General features: G+C 41.6%; 1 protein-coding gene across 1 annotated transcript in view; it reads left to right on the forward strand.

The window, feature by feature from the left end:
- The window catches only part of GUCY1B1 (guanylate cyclase 1 soluble subunit beta 1), a 61,660-nt gene extending 37,196 nt beyond the window's left edge, over positions 1–24,464 (forward strand). Inside the window, exons 6-16 of the mRNA XM_038755052.1 lie at positions 2,142–2,231; positions 4,921–5,118; positions 10,171–10,401; positions 11,970–12,086; positions 12,657–12,790; positions 13,771–13,968; positions 18,130–18,367; positions 19,983–20,123; positions 20,620–20,774; positions 21,081–21,207; positions 23,779–24,464. Coding sequence (XP_038610980.1) covers positions 2,142–2,231; positions 4,921–5,118; positions 10,171–10,401; positions 11,970–12,086; positions 12,657–12,790; positions 13,771–13,968; positions 18,130–18,367; positions 19,983–20,123; positions 20,620–20,774; positions 21,081–21,207; positions 23,779–23,802 — 1,653 coding nt within the window. The 3' untranslated portion in view covers positions 23,803–24,464. The remainder of the gene's footprint in view (positions 1–2,141; positions 2,232–4,920; positions 5,119–10,170; positions 10,402–11,969; positions 12,087–12,656; positions 12,791–13,770; positions 13,969–18,129; positions 18,368–19,982; positions 20,124–20,619; positions 20,775–21,080; positions 21,208–23,778) is intronic.
- Positions 24,465–24,755: the final 291 nt, after the last annotated feature.

The following is a 24,755-nucleotide window of genomic DNA, read 5'->3' on the forward strand; positions in this document are numbered from 1 at the left end:
CAATTAGTTTCCCAAGATTTGAATAGCTCTTTCTCCACAATGGCTTAGGTCACAAATTGTTCTCAGCTCTTGGATTTTGGTAGCTCTGAAGAGAGAGCACACGTGCTTTGCATTTGGAAGACATGAGAAAATCAAGTCAGGTCACTGAGAATCAGCCAATGGTACTTATTTAGCGCTTACAGTGTGCAGAGCACTGCACTAAGGGCCTTGGAGAGTTCAATACAACTCCTGCTCACAAGGAGTTTACAGTCTAGAGGGGGAGGTGGATATTAAAATAAATTATGGATATGTACGTAAAGTGCTATGGGTCTGAGGTTGGGGTGAATATCAAGTGTTCAAAGGTCACAAATTCAAGTGCAGAGGTGACACAAAAGTGGAAAGGAAGTAGACTGAGAAGCTAAATTAAAACACCCATTAGAAGCAGTGTGGCCTTGTGGATAGAGCACAAGCCGAGAGTCGGAAGGAACTGTGTTCTAATTCCAGATCTGCAATCCGTCTGCTGCATGAACTTGGACAAGTCACTTACCTTCTCTATGCCTCAGTTACCTCTTTCTGTAATAATGAGAATTAAGACTTTGATCCCCACCTGGGGACTTTGGACTGTGTCCAACCTCAATCATGATCAGGTCAGTGCGTATTTATTGAGTACTTAGTGTGGGTGCAAATCACTGTACTAAGTGCTTGGGAGAGCATAATATAACATTAAGGCACATCCACCTTGCCCACAACAAGTTTACAATCTAGAGGGGGAGACAGACATTAAAGTAAATAAATTAAAACCTTCCCTCATCAAAAAAATTAAAATTGAAATCAGTTATGGGAACAGGAAAAGTGCCTCAGAAAATCAGAAGAGCTCGCGTAATGAATTATTAGGAATCTGAATGGACTTCGAGTAATCAGTCAATCAAAGGTAAATAATGAGCACCTACTGAATGCTGGGCACTGCACTAAGCACTTGAGAGAATGCAATAGACTTAATAGGTGTGATCCCTAACTCTAGACTGTTAGCCCAATATGCGGCTTACATGTCTACCAACTCTATTGTACTCTCTGAAGGGCTTAATACAGAGCTCTCTTACACAATGTGTCAATAAATATGAATAATTGATTTAATTAGAGAAGCTTAAATCTAGCAGACGAAGACAAACACTAGGCATAAGTGCTTATTAAATACATTCATTAGAATATAGTAGAAACACACCCATGGCGAACTGATTGTCCCAAAGGTTCCCACTTTCAAGCTTTACGTCCTATTTTTAAAGCTGTAGAGGAGACTAAAATAATGAGCTGAAATGGCCCATATTTTACTATATTGTACTGAAATTCTAAAGTTTTCTCTCTTTTTGTTGGTGTTTTCTTTGGCCTCCCTATCCCTACACTGCCGGATTGGCACAGGAAAGGGAGGACATCTGGGAAAATTTGGTGTTCTGCCCTGCATCTCCTGCCAATTGTCAGCTGTGTGACCTTGGGCAAGTCACTTAACTTCTCTGTGCCTCAGTTACCCTCATCTGTTAAATGGGAATTAAGACTATGAGCCCCCACGTGGGACAACCTGATCACCTTGTATCCTCCCCAGCGCTTAGAACAGTGCTTTGCACATTGTAAGAGCTTAACAAATGCCATTATTATTATTATTATTAGAGTGTGCAGTTGTCTTTATCTTCAGCTGGCACTTTCATAAACCAGCCGTCTAAGGTTTCCTTGTTTTTTGCCTCTGAGAGAATGTGCCAGAAATTATCTGTTCCACAGCCCACGCACCAGAAATTGTTTTTCTAGTGAGGTGAATACCCCAGTGTAGAATGCAAGGCTGCCAGTGATCACCAAACTGCTAAGAGAAGGAAAAAGGAGAGGGAGGAGAGAGAGAGAGAGGTGAGAGAAAGGAAAGAGAGGTGTGGGGGAGAGGAGAATGGAAACTAAAGAAGTCCCAAGAGTGCTTTATGGTAGGGAACTACTCCAAGAAAAAAGTCAATACTACACTCAAGTGGTATTAAGGACTTAGATGCTTCAGTAAAGCAGTTTACTTGCCAGTTTAAATTCAATAGGTAAAAGTCAATAGTACGATATATTTCATAGGCTATGTTGCCACAAGTAATGTGAAACAAGAATCCCCGGGAGTGTGATATGTTTTTGGAGTTCTGTAGCAACTCCTACATCAAATTACCACAGAAAAGGAAGAGCTCATGATTTATAATGTGAATTTAAGAGACTGTGAAACGAAAGAGATTATGATGGTAATACGATGTAATATGAAGGTGGAGATAGCCCATCCATTTCTACTTGAACCCACAAAGTAAAATGTGTGGATCCTGTGAAATATTTACATGGAAGAATTCGTTTTTTACAAATATCAGTTGGGAAAATTAATTCAAATCTTTTCATTGTTGTCTTTATTTTAAATCTTGGGCAGTTAGAAACCCAGAAGGGTTACAATAATTACGCCATATTTTTCTCTTCCCCATGGTGAGATAACATAATTGCATGAAGCCAAGGAGCTTGATTGTCATCTCTAGGCTTATGCGAAGCATATGATCCTCCTTCCCCTGACCTCCGGGAAGCAGTGAGCCCTAGTGGATAAAGCACGGGCCTGGGACCAGGAGGACCTGGGGTTCTAATCTCGGGCGTCTGCCACTGTCTGCTGAGTGACCTTGGGCAAGTCACTTAGCTTCTTGTCGGCTTCAGTTTCCTCAACTGCAAAAATGGGAATTCAGTACCTCTTCTTCTTTCTGCTAAGACTGTGAAACTCCATGTGGGACAGTGACTGGATCTGGCCTGATTAACGTTTCTTTCAATTGTATTTATTGAGCACTTACTGTGTGCAGAGCACTGTACTTAAGCACTTTGGAAAGTACAATTTGGCAACAGATAGAGACAGTCCCTACCCAACCAATGGGCTATTCCAGAGCTTAGGACATTTCTTGACACATAGTGAGCACTTAACAAATACCGTAAAAAAGAGGCTAATAGTGCAGGGTGCAGTAAGGTTGGGCTGGGTAAATGCCACTGCTGTGTGTTGGTTGTTGCCCCTCTGCCCTATGCTGGTAACTTGTCTCACTGTGGCTTAATGAGGATTAGTTAGGGGGCTCTGAATCTCTGAGCTCCAGATCACAGAGGTCTTGGGTTTTGGGATTGGTGGGGCCCTCAGACCAAGCTTGGGGGTCTGTTTATTCTGGGAGGCAGGCATCTTGGATCATGTGGCCGATCACTAATGGTCTCAACAGATGCTGTGACCTTTTTTCCCACGGGGGAGGAAAAAGGTTCTGAATTCATAACCAGCTTGGCCTGGATGCCTTCGAGCATTTAGTACAGTGCTTGTCACATAGTAAGCGCTTAACTAATACCACTTTATTATAATTAACATTAGAAACCTTGTTCCTAGGGAAATGGGGTAATTAGAATTTGAAGAGAAAAAATCAGTCCTACCCATTGTGGTTTAACAGTTTTTCCCTTTAGTACTTTTTTAGTGTTATTATCATATTTGTTAAGCTCTTGGTCAAGCAATGAATCAGTCGGGTATATTGAACACTTACTGTGTGCAGGGGCACTGTCCTAAGCGCTTGGGAGGGTATCAGGTGTAACAGAGTTGGTAGACACATTCCCTGATTACAATAAACTTACAGTTTAGAAGGGGAAGCAGACATTGATGTAAATAAATAAATTGTGGATTATGGCTATGTACATAATTGTTGTGGGGCTGAGGTACAGGTGAATACAGGGTGCAAATCCAAGTGCAAGGGTGATGCAGAAGGAAGCGGGAGAGAGAGTGGGTGGACACAGTCATTGTCTCACATAGAGCTCTCTGTCTAATAATAATAATAATGGTAGTTGTTACAGCATTTACTATGTGCCAAGCACTGTTCTAAAGCACTGGGGGGGATACAGGTGATCAGGTTGTCCCACGTGGGGTTTTACAGTCTTCATCCCCATTTCTCCAGATGAGGGAACTGAGGCACAGAGAGTGAGGTGACTTGCCCAAAGTCACACAACAGACATGTGGCGGAGCCTGGATTAGAACCTACGACCTCTGACTCCCAAGGCCACACTCTTAACACTAAGCCATGCTGCTTCTCTGTAGGAGGGGAAGAACAGGCATTGAATCTCCATTTTTTTTACAAATGAGGAAACTGAGGCACAGGGAAGTTAAGTGACTTTTTCAGGGTCACAAGGCAGGCAAGTGGGAGAGCCAGAATTAGGGAATCAGTCCTCTGATTCCCAGGCTCATGCTCTTTCCACAAGGCCATGCTACTCCTCAGAAGTTAGATATGGCATGGGAACATGCCAATAAATACATGTCCTGGGACTTTAAATATCTTTTACAGTGGTTTCTTTTCTTTGGAAAATGTAGCTATAATCTTGATGAGGAATAAGGTCAGAAAGAACTTAAAAGATGCGACACTCAGTGCCTCCTTCCTGCTTGACTGTGGGGAAATAAAACAAAGTTTGAAAAATGTTGAGAAGCAGCTGGCCTAGTGGACAGAGCATGGGCCTGGAAATCAGAATGAACTCGGTTTTAATCCCAGCTGCATCATTTTTTCTGCTGTGTGACCCTGGGGCAAGTCACTTCATTTCTCTGAGTCTACTACCCTCGTCTGTAGAATGGGGATTAAGACTCTGACCTAATGTGGTGACTAGTGGAAAGAGCAGGAGCCCTGAGAGTTAGAGGTCATAAGTGTAATCTTGGCTCTGCCACATGTCTGCTGTGTGACCTTGGGGCAAGTCACTTAGCTCTTCTCTGCCTCAGTTACCTCATCTGTAAAATGGGGATTAAGACTGTGAGCTCCATGTGAGACAGGGATTGTGTCATACCTGATTAACTTGTATGTATCCCAGCATTTAGAACAGTCAACCAATTGTCATTGTTATTGTTAACCAATGAGAGGTGGCATCTAGCTGGACCTCATTTTATTTCTTTCCTCATTATAGAACCTGGACGCTCTGCATGACCACCTGGCTACCATCTATCCAGGTATGAGGGCACCTTCCTTTAGGTGCACCGATGCTGAAAAGGGCAAAGGACTCATCCTGCATTACTACTCTGAGAGAGAAGGACTCCAAGATATTGTCATTGGGATCATCAAAACGGTGGCTCAACAGATCCATGGCACAGAAATTGACATGAAGGTACGGTTCCATAAGAGAACTGGTAGGAATATGGATAGACGTTAGAACCACAGAGAGGATATTGGATTTTTAGACTGTGAGCCCACTGTTGGGTAGGGACTGTCTCTATATGTTGCCAACTTGTACTTCCCAAGCGCTTAGCACGGTGCTCTGCACACAGTAAGCGCTCAATAAATACGATTGATGACGATGATGATTGGAAATTTCTTACCAGAAGTGTCAAGAGTCCCCAGAATCTGTTGATGTCCCAAACAGTGGATTCACAGTTTACAGACCTATTTCATCAGACACATTTCATAAAACGTCAGGCCCTTGTACTTTGACAACCTCTACGTTATAATTTATATTTCAAACAAGCAATCTGTTGAGCATTTATGTAGATCATTGAATGTGTGAAGTGATAAATCATTCATTTTTCCCTTAGAATCACTCTGGGAAATAGAGTTAATTACATATGCTCCCTGTCTTTCTGAGACTAAGGAAACTGTGACATAGAAGGTGTAGCCAATTTCTCTAATGATTATGCTTGTAGTTTGTGACAAAGATAGTATTTAAATTTAGCCCTTGTGTTTACAGTGGTGGGCTGTATTGCCTTTAAACTCTAGGGAGCCCAGGGCATCTGAATTAGAGTGACACTTAGTACAGTGCTAAGCACTTAGTACAGTGCTCTGCACACAGTAAGCACTCAATAAATATGATTGAATGAATGAATCCATGTCTCTTGCATGACTAACTGTAACAGGTATGAACATGCATAACAACATTTCCTTGAGTGAAAATCTAGACTGGATCTGGTTTGTTTCTATCATTAGCGTCTTCAAAAATGTTTATTAAACGTCCATTTGTCCTAGGTTTTAGAAATAGATTTGGCATTGCCCACTATGATCTTATAGTCTACATAATATCCTTATTTTAGGAATCTCAAGGCCTTTGAAATATTTGGGAATTATTTTAGTGTCTGTCTCACCCACTTGTTTTTAACCCCCTTGAGGGTAGGGATCATATTTACTAATTCTATTGTGCTTTCCTAAGAGTTTAATACAGTACTTTGCACCCAGTAGGTGCTCAGTAAATATTACTGATGATGGGGTGACAGCCACACACCCTTCTTATTTGCTCCCTTCTGACTGGCTGTTTTGTGATCTTGGGCAAGTCACTTCACTTCTCTGTGTCTCAGTTTCCTCCTCTGTAAACTGGGGATTCAATGCCTATACGCCCTCCTACTTAGACTGTGAGCCCCATGTGGGACAGGGACTGTGTCCGACCTGATTTAATCTTTCCCAGAGCTTGACACATAGTAAGTGTTTAGTAAATACCATAATAACTGTGATAATCAGATCCAGGCCTTTTAGCCTGCACTATAGCCATTAGCTAATGATGAATTTCAAACAGTCACTTCTTTCCCAGGGTAACTCATTTCATCCCATTTTATCACTTGCTTGCAACTCTAAGATGTTAAATCACTAGATTCAGAATGCTACATGTCACAACTGACTGCAGGTGCTATAAGAAGCAGTGTGCCTTAGTGGATACAGCACAAGCCTGGGAGTCAGAAGGACCCTGAGTTCTAATCCTGACCTTACCACATGTCTGCTGTGTGACCTTGGGCAAGTTACTTAACTTCCATGGGCCTCAGTTACCTCATTTGTAAAATGGGGATTAATTCATTCAGTTGTATTTATTGAGTGCTTACTGTGTGCAGAGCACTGTACTAAGCGCTTGGGAAGTACAAATCGGGCAGCATCTAGAAACGGTCCCCTACCCAACAACGGGCTCACAGTCTAGAAGGACTGTGAGGCCCAGGTGGGACAGAAACTGTGCCGAACCTGATAACTTATATCTACCCCAGCACTTAGTACAGTGCTTTGTACGTAGTAAGTGCTTAGCAGGGTACCATAATCATTATGAGGAATGCTAAACCGGCAAGCACAGAGAACTGTAAAGCAAAGCCCAGATGCCAATTGCCTCGGCTAGTGATTACATGGGTATTCATGGACTAGAGACATTTATTTGGCATTTCCTGTAGAGCTGCAGGATTTCTTTGTAAGTGGATTACAGCAGGGATTGGAGCCAAATTAGAAAAAGCACTCCACCATCACTATCTATCAGAGGACAAATTGGATGGGGGATTCTTGGCTAATGCCCTGCCAGCATCAAACCCCAGAGCTTCAGTGGTTTTATTTATTTTTTTCCTGCGGTTGGTTTATTTACTGTCACCAAGTAACCATTTCTACATACAGTGTTGATGTAGAAATATGTTGATGAAGCCTGCAGAAAATTAAGTCTGGTTTTTAATGAAATGTTGGCCTCTGTGTGAAGCAGGTAGATGGAATTGTGTCCTCCCTGGGAGGCCGGCAGCCTGGGCACCTCCAGCACAGACTGCTGGGATGGGAGAGACAGGAGAGATGCCATTACATGACCCCTGCGACCCAGCATCTCTGCAATCATCATCTGGTCAGCCATTCTGGAGAGCTAGGGAAATCAAGGACTCATTTTGCAGCCCAGATTTAGAGTTAATGAGAAACTTAGGGTTTCATGACATTTGAAGGGTAAAAGAGACAGAGTCAGGGAGAGAGGCATGCAGGCATCAGGGAGAGAGGCATGCAGGCACAAGAACAGGAGCAACAGAGGCAATGACAAAGTGAACCCGCCTCCACTGGCCTCCCAACACGTTTCAATCAGTCAATTGTATGTATTGAGTTCTTAGCTGTGCAGAGCACTGTACTAAGCGCTTGGGAAAGTGAAGTACAACAGAGTTGGCAGAGACATTCCCTGCCCACAGGGATGCTTGCTGCCTAGAGAGGGAGACAAACATTAAAATAAATAAATAAATTATGAATATGTACATGTGAGGTGCTGGTGGGGCTGAGGATGGGGGTGAATATCAAGTGCTGAAAGGGTTATGATTCAAGTACAGTTCCTTAGTTGCTAACCCACTTGTTGAAAACCACTGCTTTAGAGGAAAGAAACTCAATGCAAGAAATGTGCAATAATATTTTGCTAAAATATGCATTGTAAATGATTTTCTTTACAGTTGCCTGAACATTTGTCACTGTGGGCTCATATTTTGCATCTTGAGAGAAAGATATGTATTATAGTGAGAAGAGAAGTGTGGGAAATGTGTCAGAAGAATAATTGTTGTTAACATGTTCATGATGAGTTTTTGAGCTGCCCAAGGATAGTTCGTTTTCAAGTCAGGAATCGTCTGCCATGTTAAGGGTAAAAGTTCACTGATGATTGTGAAAATTGTTGGGCTTCAGTTTAGGAGAAATTTGCATCTTCTCAGAAACCAGTCCATAGAACATGACAGTGAACTAACAAGACTAATGTATTATGGTATCCAAAGGATGTGTTACATCGGGGATTTTGAAAAATAATGGAAGCAATTTGTCCTTAAATTAAGGCCCAATTTAAAAGTATGATCTTTTTCAATATGATTTCTTATCTAAGCAGGGTGAAATTCTCACTGGATGGAGAAATGAGGTTTAAATCTCTGAAATCCATAGGAGACTTGTCCTGATTTGCATTGTTGTTGTTATGGTGATGGTCTTCTCAGAGATGACACTATCTTGGGCTTTCTTAGGCTTTTGGAGGATTAATCTTGCTTCCCAGATTTATCAGGGCTGATGCTGCTCTTTGATAGAGGATCACCTTCCCACAATATTCTTCTGAAATTTTCACTTGGTTCTGCCATTTCTCACTTGATATAATTAGTTTGAGGAGAGGTATGTTTTAATCCCCAGTTGTGTTTAGGTGACTATGAACTGAGGATAGGTAAGAAAAGTCACAAATCACAACCTCTGTCACTTTGCATCCATCTTTATGAGTGCACGCACACACACACACACACACACACACACACGGAGAATACACATTCTCAGAGCCCCTCTGATCAGCTACTGGAGGGAGTTAGGGCACTTGAAGCCTTAAACTGAGTCTGTTCCAAATGTTCACACATTGTCACATCAGGTCAGCGTTGAAGGGCCGTGCTGAACACATCTCGTGACACCTTGACAAATTGACTGAAGTAGCAAACCAGCTACACAAAAAAAACATGAAGACTCTAAGAGTGTGAAACCTATTCATGAACACACACAAACACGTGAACACCAGTCCTCAACACTGAGCCCCAGTCCCACAGCAATTGTGTACATATCCTTATTCTCTTCCATTTCCCTACCAGTAATTTATTTAGTGTCTGTCAATAAGTTGTACTTAGCAAGCACTTTGTGCAGAACACTGTACTAAGTGCTTGGGAGAGTACAGTGCAATCAATCAATAGTATTTACTGAGCACTCACTGTGTGCAGAGCACTATCCTAAGCACTTGGGAGAGTACTCATACAACAGAGTTAGGTAGATACGTACCACTCTGTCCTCCCCGAGACTCTCCCATCACTGTAGATGACACCACCATTCTTCCTGTCCCACAAGCCCACAATCTTGATGTTATCCTTGACTCCTCTTTCTCATTCAACCCACATATACAATCCATTACCCAATCCTTTCGGGCCCACCGTCACCGCCTTGCTAAAATCTGCCCTTTCCTCACCATCCAAACTGCTACCAATGTTAATACAATCACTCATCCTGTTTGCCTGGATCAGCTTCGGGGCTGACCTCCCAGACTCCTATCTCTCCCCACTCCAGTCCATACTTCACTCTGCTACCCAAATCATTTTTCTACGGAAACTTTCAGGACATGTCAGCCCGCTCCTCATAAAACTCCAGTGGTTGCCCATATCCACCTCCATGTCAAACAGATCCTCCTGACCATTGACCTAACATTCTTTTGGCAGTGTTTGACTGTCAGAATACAGCATGACATAGACCTAGAATAAAAGGTTGTGTGCACACTTTTAGTATAGGCTAAATACTAAAGTGTGAGGCTATGGTAATTCAGGGTTCTGTAAGAATGCAGTCCTCATATTGTAAAGGAGAACTGGGTGTTATTCAAATACAGAGTGTTTTTAGTATTACATCATTAACTTTGTCCTGTGAATTTACCTGCAATTTATGCTACATCAAAATATGACTTCTGCTTTTTCCCCAGGTCATTCAACAGAGGAATGAAGAGTGCGACCATACCCAATTTTTGATTGAAGAAAAGGAGTCTAAGGAGGAAGACTTTTATGAAGACCTTGACAGATTTGAAGAAAACGGTACCCAAGAGTCACGCATCAGTCCTTACACTTTCTGCAAAGCTTTCCCTTTTCATATAATATTCGACAGGGATCTGGTGGTCACTCAATGTGGCAATGCCATTTACAGAGTTCTCCCTCAGGTAAGAGTATCTTAGAAGACCATGGGACAGTAAAGGATTATCCCTCAAATTTTATAAACAGATTATTACACAAAGCTCTAGTGGTTATCTTTAGTGTCTGGCATATTAGATGCATTTATATAAAATATGTTACTCTATATAAACTGTTATTTGGCCTAAGGTGAATTTTTCCCTCTCTGTTTTTGATTTCCTGCATAGCCTGTAGTGAAAAAGAATGAAAACCAATAGTGTCCCTGGGGGCACTTGTCTTTTACCAGGAATAGTCCAGGAGCAGCTATATTAGATCAGGAATTTAAATCAACTACAAGCACTTCCTGGGGTTGGGAATTGGGAGTGGAGAAGGGAAAAATGTTTAAATCTAACTTTAAAATCATGGACAGTAGCATGTTTGTCACATGAGGTATAAAACTAGACTCTCCTCCTTAGAGAAGCAGCATGGCTCAGTGGAAAGAGCCAGGGCTTTGGAGTCAGAGGTCATGGGTTCAATTCCTGGCTCCACCACTTGTCTGCTGGGTGACTTTGGGCAAGTCACTTAACTTCTCTGTGCCTGTTACCTCATCTGTAAAATGGGGATTAAGTCTGTGAGCCCCATGTGGGACAACCTGATTACTTTGTATCTGTCCCAGCACTTAGAACAGTGCTTTGCACATAGGAAGCATTTAGTAAATGCCATCATTATAATTATTTTTGATTGCGTAATCTCTCCTGTTTTCTCCCAGTGATTTCCACAAAGTTCCTTTTCCTGATTGAAGGTTTTTTTTTCTTTTAAGAGTAGTTGTTAATGCACTGTACTAAGCACTGGGGTAGATACAAGTCAGTCAGGTTGGAAACGTGGAACTCTCAAGTCATAATCCCCATTTTATAGATGAGGCATAGAGAAGTTAAGTGACTTGTCTAAAAGCACAGAGCAGATGGACTTAGAACCAGGTCTTCTGACTCCCGGCCTCTAGGCCATGCTGCTTCTCAGGGGTAGAAGAATTGTATGAGCAAACCTATACCCAAATACACTGACGTTTAGGGGAGATGCTGTGAGTGTTTGTGCTTGAGCAAGCTTGTTGTCTTTGGGGATCATAATTTATTTTCCAAATAATGACTTCCAACCAAGGTCACGTGCTGGTATCCCACAAAGCCCATGGTCAGACTGCACAGTATGGATTGTAAATAATGGCCCAGGTGGCTTTTTGGAAGATCAAATAATCATATCCAATGACAAAGAATTTTCTATCACTTAAAAGAATTTATAGGTGAAGTTTGGGTCCTCTACCAACAGTATTTTTTCTCACTGTATTTGGTTTTGACTCATTCGTTCATTCAATCGTATTTATTGAGCACTTACTGTGTGCAGAACACTGTACTAAGCACTTGGGAAGTACAAATCGGCAACATATAGAGACAGTCCCTATCCAACAACAGGCTCACAGTCTAGAAGGGGTAGACAGACAAGAGAAAACAAAACAAGTAGACAGGTGTCAATACCAACAGAATAAATAGAATTATAACTCTGTTTGTATATGTATATATGTGTTTATAACTCTGAACCTGATCTTTGCTTCTTTCCCACATTTTAGCTTCAGCCCGGGAATTGCAGCCTTTTGTCCGTTTTCTCTCTCGTGCGACCTCATATAGATGTTAGCTTCCATGGGATCCTTTCACACATCAACACGGTTTTTGTGCTCAGAAGCAAGGTAATCAAAATTTTACTCCACTTGGTGAGAAAAATCATGCTTAACCAGAAGTCATGAAGAGAAAATGAGCAGAAAATGTGACTACAACAGAGTGGTTGATAATGGTATAGAGGTGTGATAAAACTCAAGGATAAGTTAAAAAGCAGTATTGTTGATTTATTCAGAAGATGATAAGTAGCCATAGCTGAATTCTACCCTTGCAGCTTCACAGGACCCAATAAATGGACCCCAGAGGGTAGAGAGAACAACTTCCCTCCAGAAAATCAGAAGCATATTACTGAATGTTTATTGCTAATTCATTCTTTCATTCAATCGTATTTATTGAGTGCTTACTGTGTGCAGAGCACTGTACTAAGCACTTGGGAAGTACAGTTAAGCAACATATAGAGACAGTCCCTGCCCACAGTGGGCTCACAGTGTAGAATCAATAACAGTTTTAAGGTGGTTTGCATTAGAAATGGATGAGATGAATTTAGGGCTTACTTCTGTAGTGCAATTGTGCCCAGTATTTCTTGGGAATGAGGTGAACCTCTCAGGTGTTTGCTTATTGCCCTGTCTTGTCTTATTAAGGAAGGATTGTTGGATGTGGAGAAGCTAGAATGCGAAGATGAATTGACTGGGACTGAGATCAGCTGCTTGCGTCTAAAAGGTCAAATGATCTATTTACCTGAAGCTGATAGCATTCTTTTCCTGTGTTCTCCAAGGTAAACACAACTGCAGTTTGACTCCTGAACTGTAGTAATCTCTCTATGGAGGTGTGCCTTAGCTTTCTCTCCAAGTGACAGAAGAATGATCACACCTATGATAGTGCAATTTGGCTTATGAAATTGATAAATATGAAGAGATTTGAGTTCAACTAGCACAATAACCTAAGAGCTGTGGATCTGTGACATGTTTTTCTTCTGAACCTTAGGGGTTTCTACTTTTTGTGGAACTATTTCCAGTCGTTTCCAGGCACACCCCTTGGCCTACTACCCTTCCCCCTCATTACCTAATAAGTTATTTAGTTCTGGTGACAAATGGCAGGATTGGATATGGTCACAAGGAAGCGAAGTGCCTGGCTCCCCTTTACTTTACATCTTCCATCAGCCTGCTCAATGACCTCAGATTGGGAAAAAGATCAAAGGCAACTGTAAAGTTCCGCATGCTGTTTTTTCCAGGGTCTGATTTTGCTGTATTTAATCACACATCTAGCACATTAGAATATTTGATTATCCACTAATCAAAATATTTTTCTGGGTAGGAGGGAAGGAGAAGCTGTTGTGTTAACACCTGGAAAATAGAGGTTTAAGTGCCATTTTCAACCAGATGATTTCAGCATTCAGAGAGGGTCCATTCCCATGAACTGTGTAGACTTCTGGCATTTTTGTGTGAACTGACACCCTCGTATTAGGTCTTGATCTCCAGATACTCTTCCTAAGAGCATCCAGCAAGGATCCCTATGCACTGACATATAAGTCTTTTATGGAAGGGGAAAATTCAGCAAAAGTTGTCTTTCATTTATACAATTTATGTTTGTGGAAATGAACCGAAAATACATCAACAATATGCCTAAGTCTAGTGTAGGCAGCAGGTCTCCCCATCCTCCCTCCTCCTGTCCTCATGCAATAGTTTGGTGTCGCCTTCTGGAGTGTCACTTGGACCAGATGGGTCTAATGTTCACTGCTTTCCCCATGTGTAATAGTGTGATGAATCTGGACGATCTGACAAGGAGAGGTCTGTACTTGAGTGACATCCCATTGCATGATGCCACGCGAGATCTTGTCCTTTTGGGAGAGCAGTTCCGAGAAGAGTACAAGCTGACTCAAGAACTGGAAATCCTGACAGACAGACTGCAACTTACTCTGAGAGCTCTGGAAGATGAAAAGAAAAAGACAGATACGTAAGAATGAATGCCCATCTAAGCTGAGGGCTATTACTGTTCGCTGTATTGTGAGTGTAGTGTGATGGATCTGGTGGAAATTGACCTTCAACCTGAGTAGAAAGTCATAGACCACTAAGTCTGAGTCTAGGGCCTTGATTGGATCCTGGTCCCAGCACCTATTTGTGAGTACTGAGCCTCTGGAATAACCCTGGCTAGATTGTCTTTTTGCCCAAAAGTAAGCAAATATTGTTTTAGGTTAAGCAAGGTAGAACCAGGATAATTTGCCAAAACATTTTTGCCTGAAGCTGTGCTAGCCAAGTGCATCCACAGGTGTTGTCATTTACAAGAGTTGCTGTAAGGGGGCAAAATTCATTATTTTAGATTATTGGAATTTTGCCTCCCTTGTGTAAATTAATGTAGAAAAAAGTGTAACATTTGAGAGGAAGAGATTTTCTTTTCATAACAGTGCCCTAATTTAAAAGGGTGCTTTGTGCTTTTTGGTCTTTCTGAAGACTATTTTTTATAGCCACCAATTATGGTTGCCTTCTGACAGACAAGTAGAATTTAACAAAAAGAGTTTTAACACTGCCTGATTCAGGGTTAACAAGAAGGTGGTCCCCCTTTGTGTTTCAGTATAAACGACTGCTGTATCCCTAAGTCAGTGCTGTGGGCTGAAGTCAATCAGTCAGCCTTCCCCAATTAAGACCTGTTTTTCCCTGGCCCTCTCTCTCGTCTGTGTTATGTATGTACTTAGATCTGTGACCTTTGGGCATTCGATATTTGCCCCACCCTCAGCCCAACAGCACTTACAAACATATCTATGCACTATATATTATAAACTTTGTATGTTAATGTCTGTCTCCCCCTCTAGAATTTAAGCTCGCTGTGGATAGGGAATAGAACTACCAACCCGGTTGTATTGTACTCTCCCAAGTGCTGATGATGATCGAGCACTTGGGAGAGTACAATGCAATTTATAACATATTAGAGCTCTTCCCCATCATGGGTCAGAATGTGATTCCTATGACCACTGACTTAGCACACTTAAATCAATCTGGACTCAGATTTAGAGGCTAATGGCTATCTTTGGGAACCATTTGAGACTACAGGGCCTAAGATGCATTGCGGTCTTTTCTCTGCTTCCCGAAAGTGAGGCACAGGCCCCTTCCTGGTCCTGCGGTGTGTCTGAGGCTAGCATGAGCTGAGTTTAGGGCAAGGACCCTGCAGGGCCAGATCATACTGAGGATGGAGCCTCAGGCAGTGCTCTCCAGTAGAACCCAGAGGAAAGCAGTGAAATTCCTTGAGGACAAGTAGCAGTTTTGTCTTTTAGTATCACTGATTCATTAGCTGAAATTTCCATGAGTCCAAACAGTGGAGCACAGTATATGGCTTCTGGGTCTGGCCTACAAATCCAGAGGCAGGGTGGCCTAGTGGAAAGAGCACTGGACTACTTGTCTGCTCTAGGACCTTGGACAAGCCTGCAAAAATGATGATTAAATACTTGTTCTCCCTTCCACTTAGTCTCGGGTGGAACAGGGACTGTGCCTGATCTGTTTGTACCTAACCCTGCTCTTGGTACAGCGCTTGGCCCCCAGTAAGTGTTTAATAAATGCCGCTGTTGATCTTCTTCTTATTATTGTTATTATCATCCATGTACTGTGGGAAAATCAATTTCACTCAAACCGCATTCTACTTACCTGCACCTTGCGAGTTACCGGCCTCGTATGAACACACAGAACTGGTTCCCGGATGCTCTCAGGAACCATATAAACAAAAACTTACATTCAAAAATGCCAACTATTCTGTTTGAAAAAACCAGCTGTGCAACTAGTAAGACACAGTGCCAGTACTTGAACATTGAGCCCCAAAGACTGCGGGCTGTGTCAGAGCAGAATGATGGCAGACACTCCTTCTGGACTGGAGTCTGAGCTGGAAAAGTAGAAAATGTTCCAGTGACATCTCTTGGCCGACAGAGGAAACTCTGCAGCCCACAGGCTATAGACTGTGCCACTAGCCACAAAGCCTTAGCTGCTTAAAATCTCATCCTTAGTCTTCATACATTTTTGTCCATTCAGGCTGTGCTCCTGCACCTCTAAACTGTAGTCTTCAGACCTGGCTGGGTAGGAGACCCCTGTGTGTCAGGGTGGGAATGTGGATGCTCTACTCCCATCTCTTCTAACCAGCTCTAATAATACTAGTAGTGACAATAATAATAGTAATGATAGTGGGATTTTTTCAGCCCTTATAATATTCTAAGAGCTGGGGTAGATATAAAATAATCAGTAGGACACAGGGCTTTCTGGATGTCTGGAAGTGAGCGAGTCCCCTATCTCCTGCTCTTAAGTAGCAGTTTGAGTTTTCTGTTCAGCGCTCTGATTCCTGTCAACCTGTCAATTGTTGAATGCTAACTGTGTGACAAGCACTACTCTAAGCACTTGATAGATTGCACTTCAAGTCATTCAGTCATATTTATTGAGCACTTACTGTGTGCTGAGCACTTTACTAAGTGCTTGGAAAGTACAGTACAGCAATAGAGACAATCCCTGCCCACAAGAGGGAAACAATCTACAGGGGCAAATAGACATTAAAATAAATTACAGATAGGGGAAATTGTAGAGCATGTATGGATAGATACATAAGTGCCGTGGGATATACAACCAAATGCATAGGTGATGCAGAGGCGAGGGCAGGTGGGGGAAATGAGAGCTTAGTTTCCCCTTTTACCTGTTTTCAGGTTTGAGTCAAATCTGGGATTAGAATATTTCTAATTAAAATTCAACTAAAAGTAAAAAATTCCAGAGAAATTTCAGAATGAAGAAATGTCTTATGTCCCAAAATAGCTCATTTTCATTCTACTGTTTTACCTACTTCAAGCAATTGTGAGTTTATCCCCAGGAGCCTCCTGGAGTCTGTAGCCATGAAAAACATTGGGAACAGCCTCTTATTTCTCTTAAATTGAGACCCAGATGTCCAGTGTCTGAGTCCTTCTATCCAGAGCTTCCTGGACCTCCCAAAAGCTCTGTGTCCAACCTGATTATCTTATATCTATTCCAGTGCTTAATACAGTGCATGGCACATAGTAAGCACTTAACAAATACCATTTTTTAAAAAAAACAAACAGTGTTTTGTTTGATGCAGTGGTGGATGGACAATGACTGGAGGTTTTTGAGGACTGGGGAGACGTGGACTAAATCTTTGTTTTGTTTTTTTAAGAAAAATGATCCAGGAGGCAGAAATATCTAATATTCCTAGATATATAGAACACCTGGGCAGACAGGTGGAATTTATAAAAGGGCAGCTCATGGCCCCATGGGTCATGCAATTAATTGCACCTTATTGTTACTTTGCCAGAGTCCTCTCACCTCATAATGACAGTACTGAGCATTTATTGTCAAGCACTTGTGCTAGGCATGCATGGATGCTTGTCAATAAATGCTTAGCACTGTTCAAAAGAATCCAATCAGACTCATTACTTTTCCTACATAAGGGAGGGAGACAGGGAGAGCAGCTGTAACAACTATAAAATGGGGATACCTGTTGTCCTTCCTACTTAAACTGTGAACCCCATGCGGGACGGGGACTTTTTCTGACTTAATTAAGTTGTACCTATCCCAGTGCTTCAAACAGTGTTGGGCACATAGTAAGCGCTTAACAAATACCACAAAAATGTCCATTTTTCAGCTGAGAACACTGAGGCCCAACAAGGTTGTGACGTCCAAAATAACAGAGAAGGCGTATAGCAGAACAGGCATTAGAACCCAGATCCCCTGATTTCCAGGCCTACACTCTTTCCACCTGACAGCTAACAAAGAAATGTTCACATTTCACCATGGTGGCAATTCAGAAATTTACCTGGAAACTAATTTTGCATATCATCATTTGAACCCTGGTAGATGCTGGCATTAAAGATAAATGATGGCATTCTATGCTCCAAGGCAAAACGTGGCTTCTCTTAGCAGCTCAGCTCTCACTGACCCAATGTCTGAAGCTTCTTAACATTGTTTTCCTCACCTCTAAAAGAAGGATGGTAGAACTTGACACAAACTCCACAGGAGTCTCAAAAGGATTAATCGCTGAATCTTCCCAGAGTATGATCCTTGGCTGAAAGAGATGCAGATATACCAAACAGAGTATTCCCCCTTTCTCACTTTCTCTCGCATGCCTCTTCTTCCTGGACAGGCTGCTGTATTCTGTCCTGCCACCTTCTGTCGCGAATGAGCTGAGACATAAGCGCCCTGTGCCTGCCAAGCGGTATGACAACGTGACCATCCTCTTCAGTGGCATTGTTGGGTTCAACGCCTTCTGTAGCAAGCATGCATCTGGGGAGGGGGCCATGAAGATTGTGAATCTTCTAAATGACCTTTACACCAGATTTGATATTCTGACCGATTCCCGGAGAAATCCATTCGTTTATAAGGTAAGTGTAGATTTTGGGAGCTGAAGCTTTGGGATTTGTATGTCATGATATTTCCCTGTAGAGTTACTCTAACAAAGCTCTGCTCAAGTCAGAGGAGGCAAGGCCAAAGTCTCCGCTTTCCTGCATCATTGCTCCCTTGATAGGAATCTTTCACTTTCTCATGCCCAGAATCGATGCTTTGGAAAGTAATAAAATTTCATTTGGCAATACTTCTGGTTGAAATGAAATGTTCAGCTGTTGTTTGCACTGAGGGTAACAAATCTCTGCAGGCAGCTTATTGCATTTAATAGAAGCAAGTATCCAGCTCGGCGGGTCTGGGAAACCATTATCCTACCAATTACCACACACTTTGTCTCAGAAAGAAAACCACAAAGCTGGGTAGGCGCAACGGAGAACTCATTTTTGTCCCCAAATGCTATTGACTCGTGAATAACCATTTAAAGTTCTTCTAAGTCTCTTTATTTCTAGTGAATAAATATCTACCTAGGAAAGAATGAAGTCTCCTCAGTAAGGCTAAACTGTTAACCAAATCGTTTCCCCACTTTTGCAACGTGATAAGTCATAGTTGCTGCATAGTTGCTGTAAAACACCCAGTATTTGATGAGCACACAAAAATTCATTATTGTCACTGATGTAAACCAAGCCTTTTGTGAACTAAGGATAGTTGCTAGGCAGTAACTTATAGACCACCCAAAATTGTGATTTCCTTTTCCTGCTCCCAAAGAAATATTTAGATTTGCATTTAAATTCATTACAGACTATTCAGTTACAATTTGTGAAGAATAATATATGTACCTCTGCTCCTGCCCATCACTAAATTTCCTATGGGATGCCACCTTAGTGAATGTGCAGTGTGCCCAATCTCAGCGGAATTACTCTCCATTTTCTTTCAATAAAAGGTAGCAGTGTAACCTAGTGGAGAGCATGTGGGACTGGATGTCAGAAGACCAGGGATTTCATCCCAGCTCTGCCACTTGCCTGCTTGGTGACCTTGGACAAGTCATTTAACTTCTGTGGGCCTCAGTTTACTCATTTGTAAAATGGAGAAAGATACCCAGTCTTCCTCATTGTGAGGCCTGTGAGGTACAGGACTGAGTTGGAAATTATTCTCTTGTGTCTACCCATTTCTTAGCACAGAACAGAATCAGTACGTAGTAAATTGGGAAAAATGGCCAAGTGGATAGAGCACGAGCCTAGGAGTCAGAAGGACCTGGATTTTGATCCCGGCTTTGCCACTTGTCTGCCACATGTCTACTCTGTGACCTTGGGCAACGCACTTAACTTCCCAGCCCTTAACTTCCCGGGACTTCAATTCCTCATCTGTAAAATGGAGATTAAGACTGTGAGCCTCATGTGGAACATGGACTGTATCCAACGTGGTTATCTTATGTCTGCCGTAGGGCTTAGTACAGTGCCTGGTGCATAGTAAGCGCTAAACAAATACCGTTGAAAAACAAAACAAAACAAAAAAAAACCAACCATCGAACAGATTGTGTTTTAAGAGAGTTAAAGAATGGAGACTATTGAAAGCCGCTTATATTCAGGATGGATTGCAAACAGGTATTGTCAGTTGTCTGAATGTACGAGGTACTAATGATTCTCTAAACTGTGTTAGGTGGAGACTGTCGGGGACAAATATATGACAGTGAGTGGTCTGCCAGAGCCATGCATCCACCACGCCCGATCCATTTGTCACCTGGCGCTGGACATGATGGAAATTGCTGGCCAGGTTCAGGTAGATGGAGAGTCTGTTCAGGTTAGTAAATATTTCTACTTTAAGTAATCCAATCAATAATAATAATGATAATGGTACTTGTTAAGTGCTTACATATGTCAGGCACTGTACTAAGCACTCTGCATAGTGGGCAATGGCTGTTCTAAACTTGCGGAGACATTATAGTGCTTAATGTCATTAATGTTTGTAAAATGCTGTGTTTTGACTTCTTTTTAACCCAATTGTGGGTGGATTAAAAAAAATTCCAGTATTCTTGTAGATTTTGTGTTGCATCAGAAGTGGTTTCTCTTTACCAAATTGGCATGGCAAAAGAGGTCTTGCAGGGATAATCAGAAATTGTCACATTATAATGAGCAAAATGTAGAGGGTTGGATTTACCCCAACTGCCTTCCACCTGGAAAAAGAGAAGGTTGACCTGGAAGTGATTGAAAGTTGAAATAATGAGTTTGGCGTGTTAAATGTTAGGTGAAGTACTGATTGAATTATAACCCAGATGTTCCAATTTTTATTTTCGTAGATAACAATAGGAATTCATACGGGAGAGGTAGTGACGGGGGTCATAGGCCAGAGGATGCCTCGATACTGTCTCTTTGGAAACACCGTTAATCTCACAAGCAGAACAGAAACCACTGGAGAGAAAGGGAAAATCAATGTGTCTGAATATACCTACAGGTGAGAGATTCCATCTTCCAAGCTTTCTCTATAGGATCTACACTGGTAGAGTCGCGTTGGGTTTAACCTTCAATACTTTTTGGTATGGGACCTCTTTTGGAAATATATTTTGAGAAAGCCATGATTTGATTTCCACCCATATCACTGCCATGAGGCCAAGGGAATTTCCAGTGTGACAATGTCATGATGGCCTTGACCTTCCCATCTGATAGATGCTGCATTGCACATCTTGGCTGACTCTGATTAACGTCTGAGAGCACATGATAGACTCAGTTCAAAATGTGTATGCTCTTTTCTCCTTGCCAGATGTCTCATGACATCAGACAATTCAGACCAGCAGTTCCATCTGGAGCACAGAGGACCGGTGTCCATGAAGGGTAAAAAAGAACCAATGAAAGTTTGGTTTCTGTCCAGAAAAAGTACGGAGACTGAGGTATGACTAATCTAAGGGTAATTCTTTTTTTATAGCAAGACGTAAATACAATGAATTTAATCTAAACCACTGAAATTTTTTTCATTAGCAAAATAAATGTTCTCAAATGGAAATTAACCCTTTGGTAAATCACCACCATTAATATATTGACCCATGACAGTGGATTTATAATCTTTGATTACATTTCATTGGTGTTTATGCAGTCCCTAAAATATTTACTTTCTGACTTTAAAAATGCTCGAGGGAATGGAAGGCGAGGTTTAAAATATTTATCTCTATCTTACAACTTTTTCCTAGCTTTATTAAACTGTAATATACCTATGGATTTTTGACATGTGTACTGATTTAAAGTTCAGCCAACTATAAGCACTGGCAAAATGGTTGAGTGGAATTTGGCTCTCATTATTCCTAGAGGGGAAAAGGGGGTCTGTTTTCACCTAAAAACTGATGGATTCCAGTCCACATCTTTTCTTAAGGGGAGGAAGGAGAGAATATAGGATTGGTCTGGCCTATTCCATACTTGGGGTTGCCTGGAAAGATTAGGAGAATTCCAGACCTCTCTTACGGGCTTTGGATAATGATTCTTTGTGTCTTCAGGGTGGGGACAGAGAGGTCATGACCCAATCCCAGGATGTCCCTGGAATAATCGCTTACTGGAGATTTGGGTCTAGGCGTCTTCCCGGACTGGTCTAGTTACATTAGAGTCTGCTGTTTAAGGATACAAACCTCCAGGAGAACCTGGAGCCTGTTTGGTTCCTTCCGAAGCCAAGGGTTTCAGCCAGCTTCACACCAGACCCAAATCCTAGAAAAAAGTCTGAGAGTAAAAATCTTGTTGGGTCTTCCCATTCCTTCTCCTTGTGAGCCTTCTCTTGGACTTCATTAGAGCGACTGGGCCTCAGTTCTGTTCAACAAGGTCAGAGTTTTGATAACCACAGATTTTTTGGGATAAAACTTTAATTTCTTTGTTTTCTGTTTTAAACCTAATGTGTAATACATATTTATGGTCATGTCTCTGTTTTTTTTCTTCGATGATATATTCATCAGGAACCAAAGAGTATATAGGCATTTTAGGAAAGCATTTGGAAAACTTTCTGAAATACAGAGCACCTTTTTTAAAGAATGAGGTCTCTTTTTAAGCATACCCTTTTAACACTTTAGACTTTAATCAGTTATCTATTCCAAAGGGAATTCATTTGGTGAATAAAAGATAGTAAAATTTCTCAAGGATATAAAATACCTTTGATCTAAAGAGAGCAAAATGAGATTTATATGGTGAGGGGAGAATTGATTTAAGAAACACAGAAGTTGCTTTTATTCTTCATATTGCTACCATTCTCATAGCAAACCAGTACAGAAAGTTACTGAACTAATGCACACTCAATTTTCTCAAAATATTTTGGAATACAGTTCAGGCATTTTAATCTGTGCTGTATTTTATTCTCCCAAGTGCTTACAGTGCTCTGCACATAGCAGACAATAAATACTGTTGATTAATTTTTATGTGCTGACCAAATCAGGTGAAGATAGGTGTTCTCCACAGGCCTCCTCTCCCCATCAAATCAAAATCCTTTAATATTTCTCTTGACTCCTACTCATCTGTTCTTAAAACAGATACAGATGCCTCTGAGACCCCGTCTTCAGAACTTCCACTCCAAAATGACTTCCCATATTTCTCCTAGGCTTTAAACCTCTGGGTTATCATTCAAAATGACTGTAAAGGAAATGAGTGCACTGATTTTTGTTTAGGTTTAGTGTCATCGAGAGAGAAAGCAGTCCTATTTCAAAGGCGTTGTGTTCTTGAAGAAACTTGCAATACAGGAAAACTTACGTCAATTAATCATTTATCGAGCATTTACTGTGTGCAGATCACTGTACTAAACATTTTGAAGACTACAATATAACAGAGTTGGTAGGCACATTCCCTTCCCACAAGGGATATACAGTAGAGAAGGGAGCTTATATGATAGTAGTCCATCTTTAGCTAACAACACTGGGAGCAGGTTTGAAACCATTCCTCCCAACACCATGTTACTTGGTATCTTGATAGGCGTGTGTTGTGGGAGGAACATACCCTAATTCTTCCATTCTGTTCTATCCAAAATGTTCTATCCAAAAACACATGTTTTAGAAGGATGGACTGAAGTTGCTGTCTTTGCTTCCTTTACCCTCTTTTCCTCGAGGGAACAGAATGGAATGAATCAACCTACTAAAAGTAGCTAAAAATATCTACTAGATCCATTCCGTGAGACCCAGCATCATCATTTCAATTGTAAAAATCCAATATTGTAGCCACAGAACTTTTTGGGTCAGTTTTTTAGTCTTTAAGAATTGTATGCATTAGTATACACAGTTTTATGCATAGGTTGTTAGAAAACAGACATTTAGCACCATTACACAACACACACATTAGTCAGCCAATCTCAACCCTGAGAAATGGTGCACACTGCAACTCTGAATTTTGATATTGTTGGAAGAAGAAATAGCAAAGCGATACTGTTAACCCTAATGAGACAATCTATTACCAGTGTAACCAAGTTCTTTACTTTTCCACTTTACTTTCATGCATTCAAGGATGTCAAGCAAGAAGTATTCTGAAGTGTGGGGCCCTGGAAGATGATGACAATCTGGGGGTATTCCTGTTCCCTGTCACCTGCCCAGCCCAACGGCAGTGATAAAATGGGGCTCTGTGTGCTTTGCTTTGCTTCTTTACTTCTCCCCTCCCTTATTCCCAAGGTATATTTTCATCATAGGCCTTCAGCTTCCCTCTTGCTCATCTTTCTCCTCTGCTTTTGAGATTGTTGTGTTCATGGCATGGGCATGTTTTCTTATTTCCCTCTTGTGGGATGATGTGAACCTTCTTGTATCCTGAGCCTTATAAACTACTGAAGAGCATTTGGCAGTGTGGATGCCTACCGTGTGTTAGCCTTTCAGTTTGTCGCTTCATGCATCTATTTTTCAGTGACTCTGAGTCGCGTTTAATGAGCATTTGCCTTGGAGTGGTGCCAGTGCGTGCATTAATGTAGAAATCATCTGTGAGCATATGGGTTTCAACTGAGAGGAAAAAAAAGGAATGTGTCATTCAGCATCAAGACACTTTTAGTTGCCTGATTAGATCTGTGGAACCTATTTTATTCACATAACTTTCCTTTCTCAGATATGTCTTTGGGGGGCATTATACCAGAAGAAGGTTTGATAGGCTCTGCCAAGCACTGTGGCTATTTATAATAATTATAATAATAAAAATTGTGGTATTTAAGTGCTTGCTATATGCCAGGCACTATACTACGCGCTGGGTTGGATGCAAGCAAATCGGGTTGGACACAGTCCCTGTCCCACATGGAGCTTGCAGTCTTAATCCCCATTTTACAGATGAGGGAACTGAGGCAGAAAAAAGTGAAGTGACTTGCCCAAGTTCACACAGCAGACAAGTGGTGGAGCCGGGATTAGAACCCAGGTTCTTCTGATTCCCAGGCTCCGGCTCCACTTCCCTCTATCGCCTATAGGTCCACGTGAACGTTTTCTGTGATGAAAAAGATCTCTGCTACTCG

Source organism: Tachyglossus aculeatus, chromosome 12, assembly GCF_015852505.1.
Source record: "Tachyglossus aculeatus isolate mTacAcu1 chromosome 12, mTacAcu1.pri, whole genome shotgun sequence".
Taxonomy (NCBI): domain Eukaryota; kingdom Metazoa; phylum Chordata; class Mammalia; order Monotremata; family Tachyglossidae; genus Tachyglossus; species Tachyglossus aculeatus.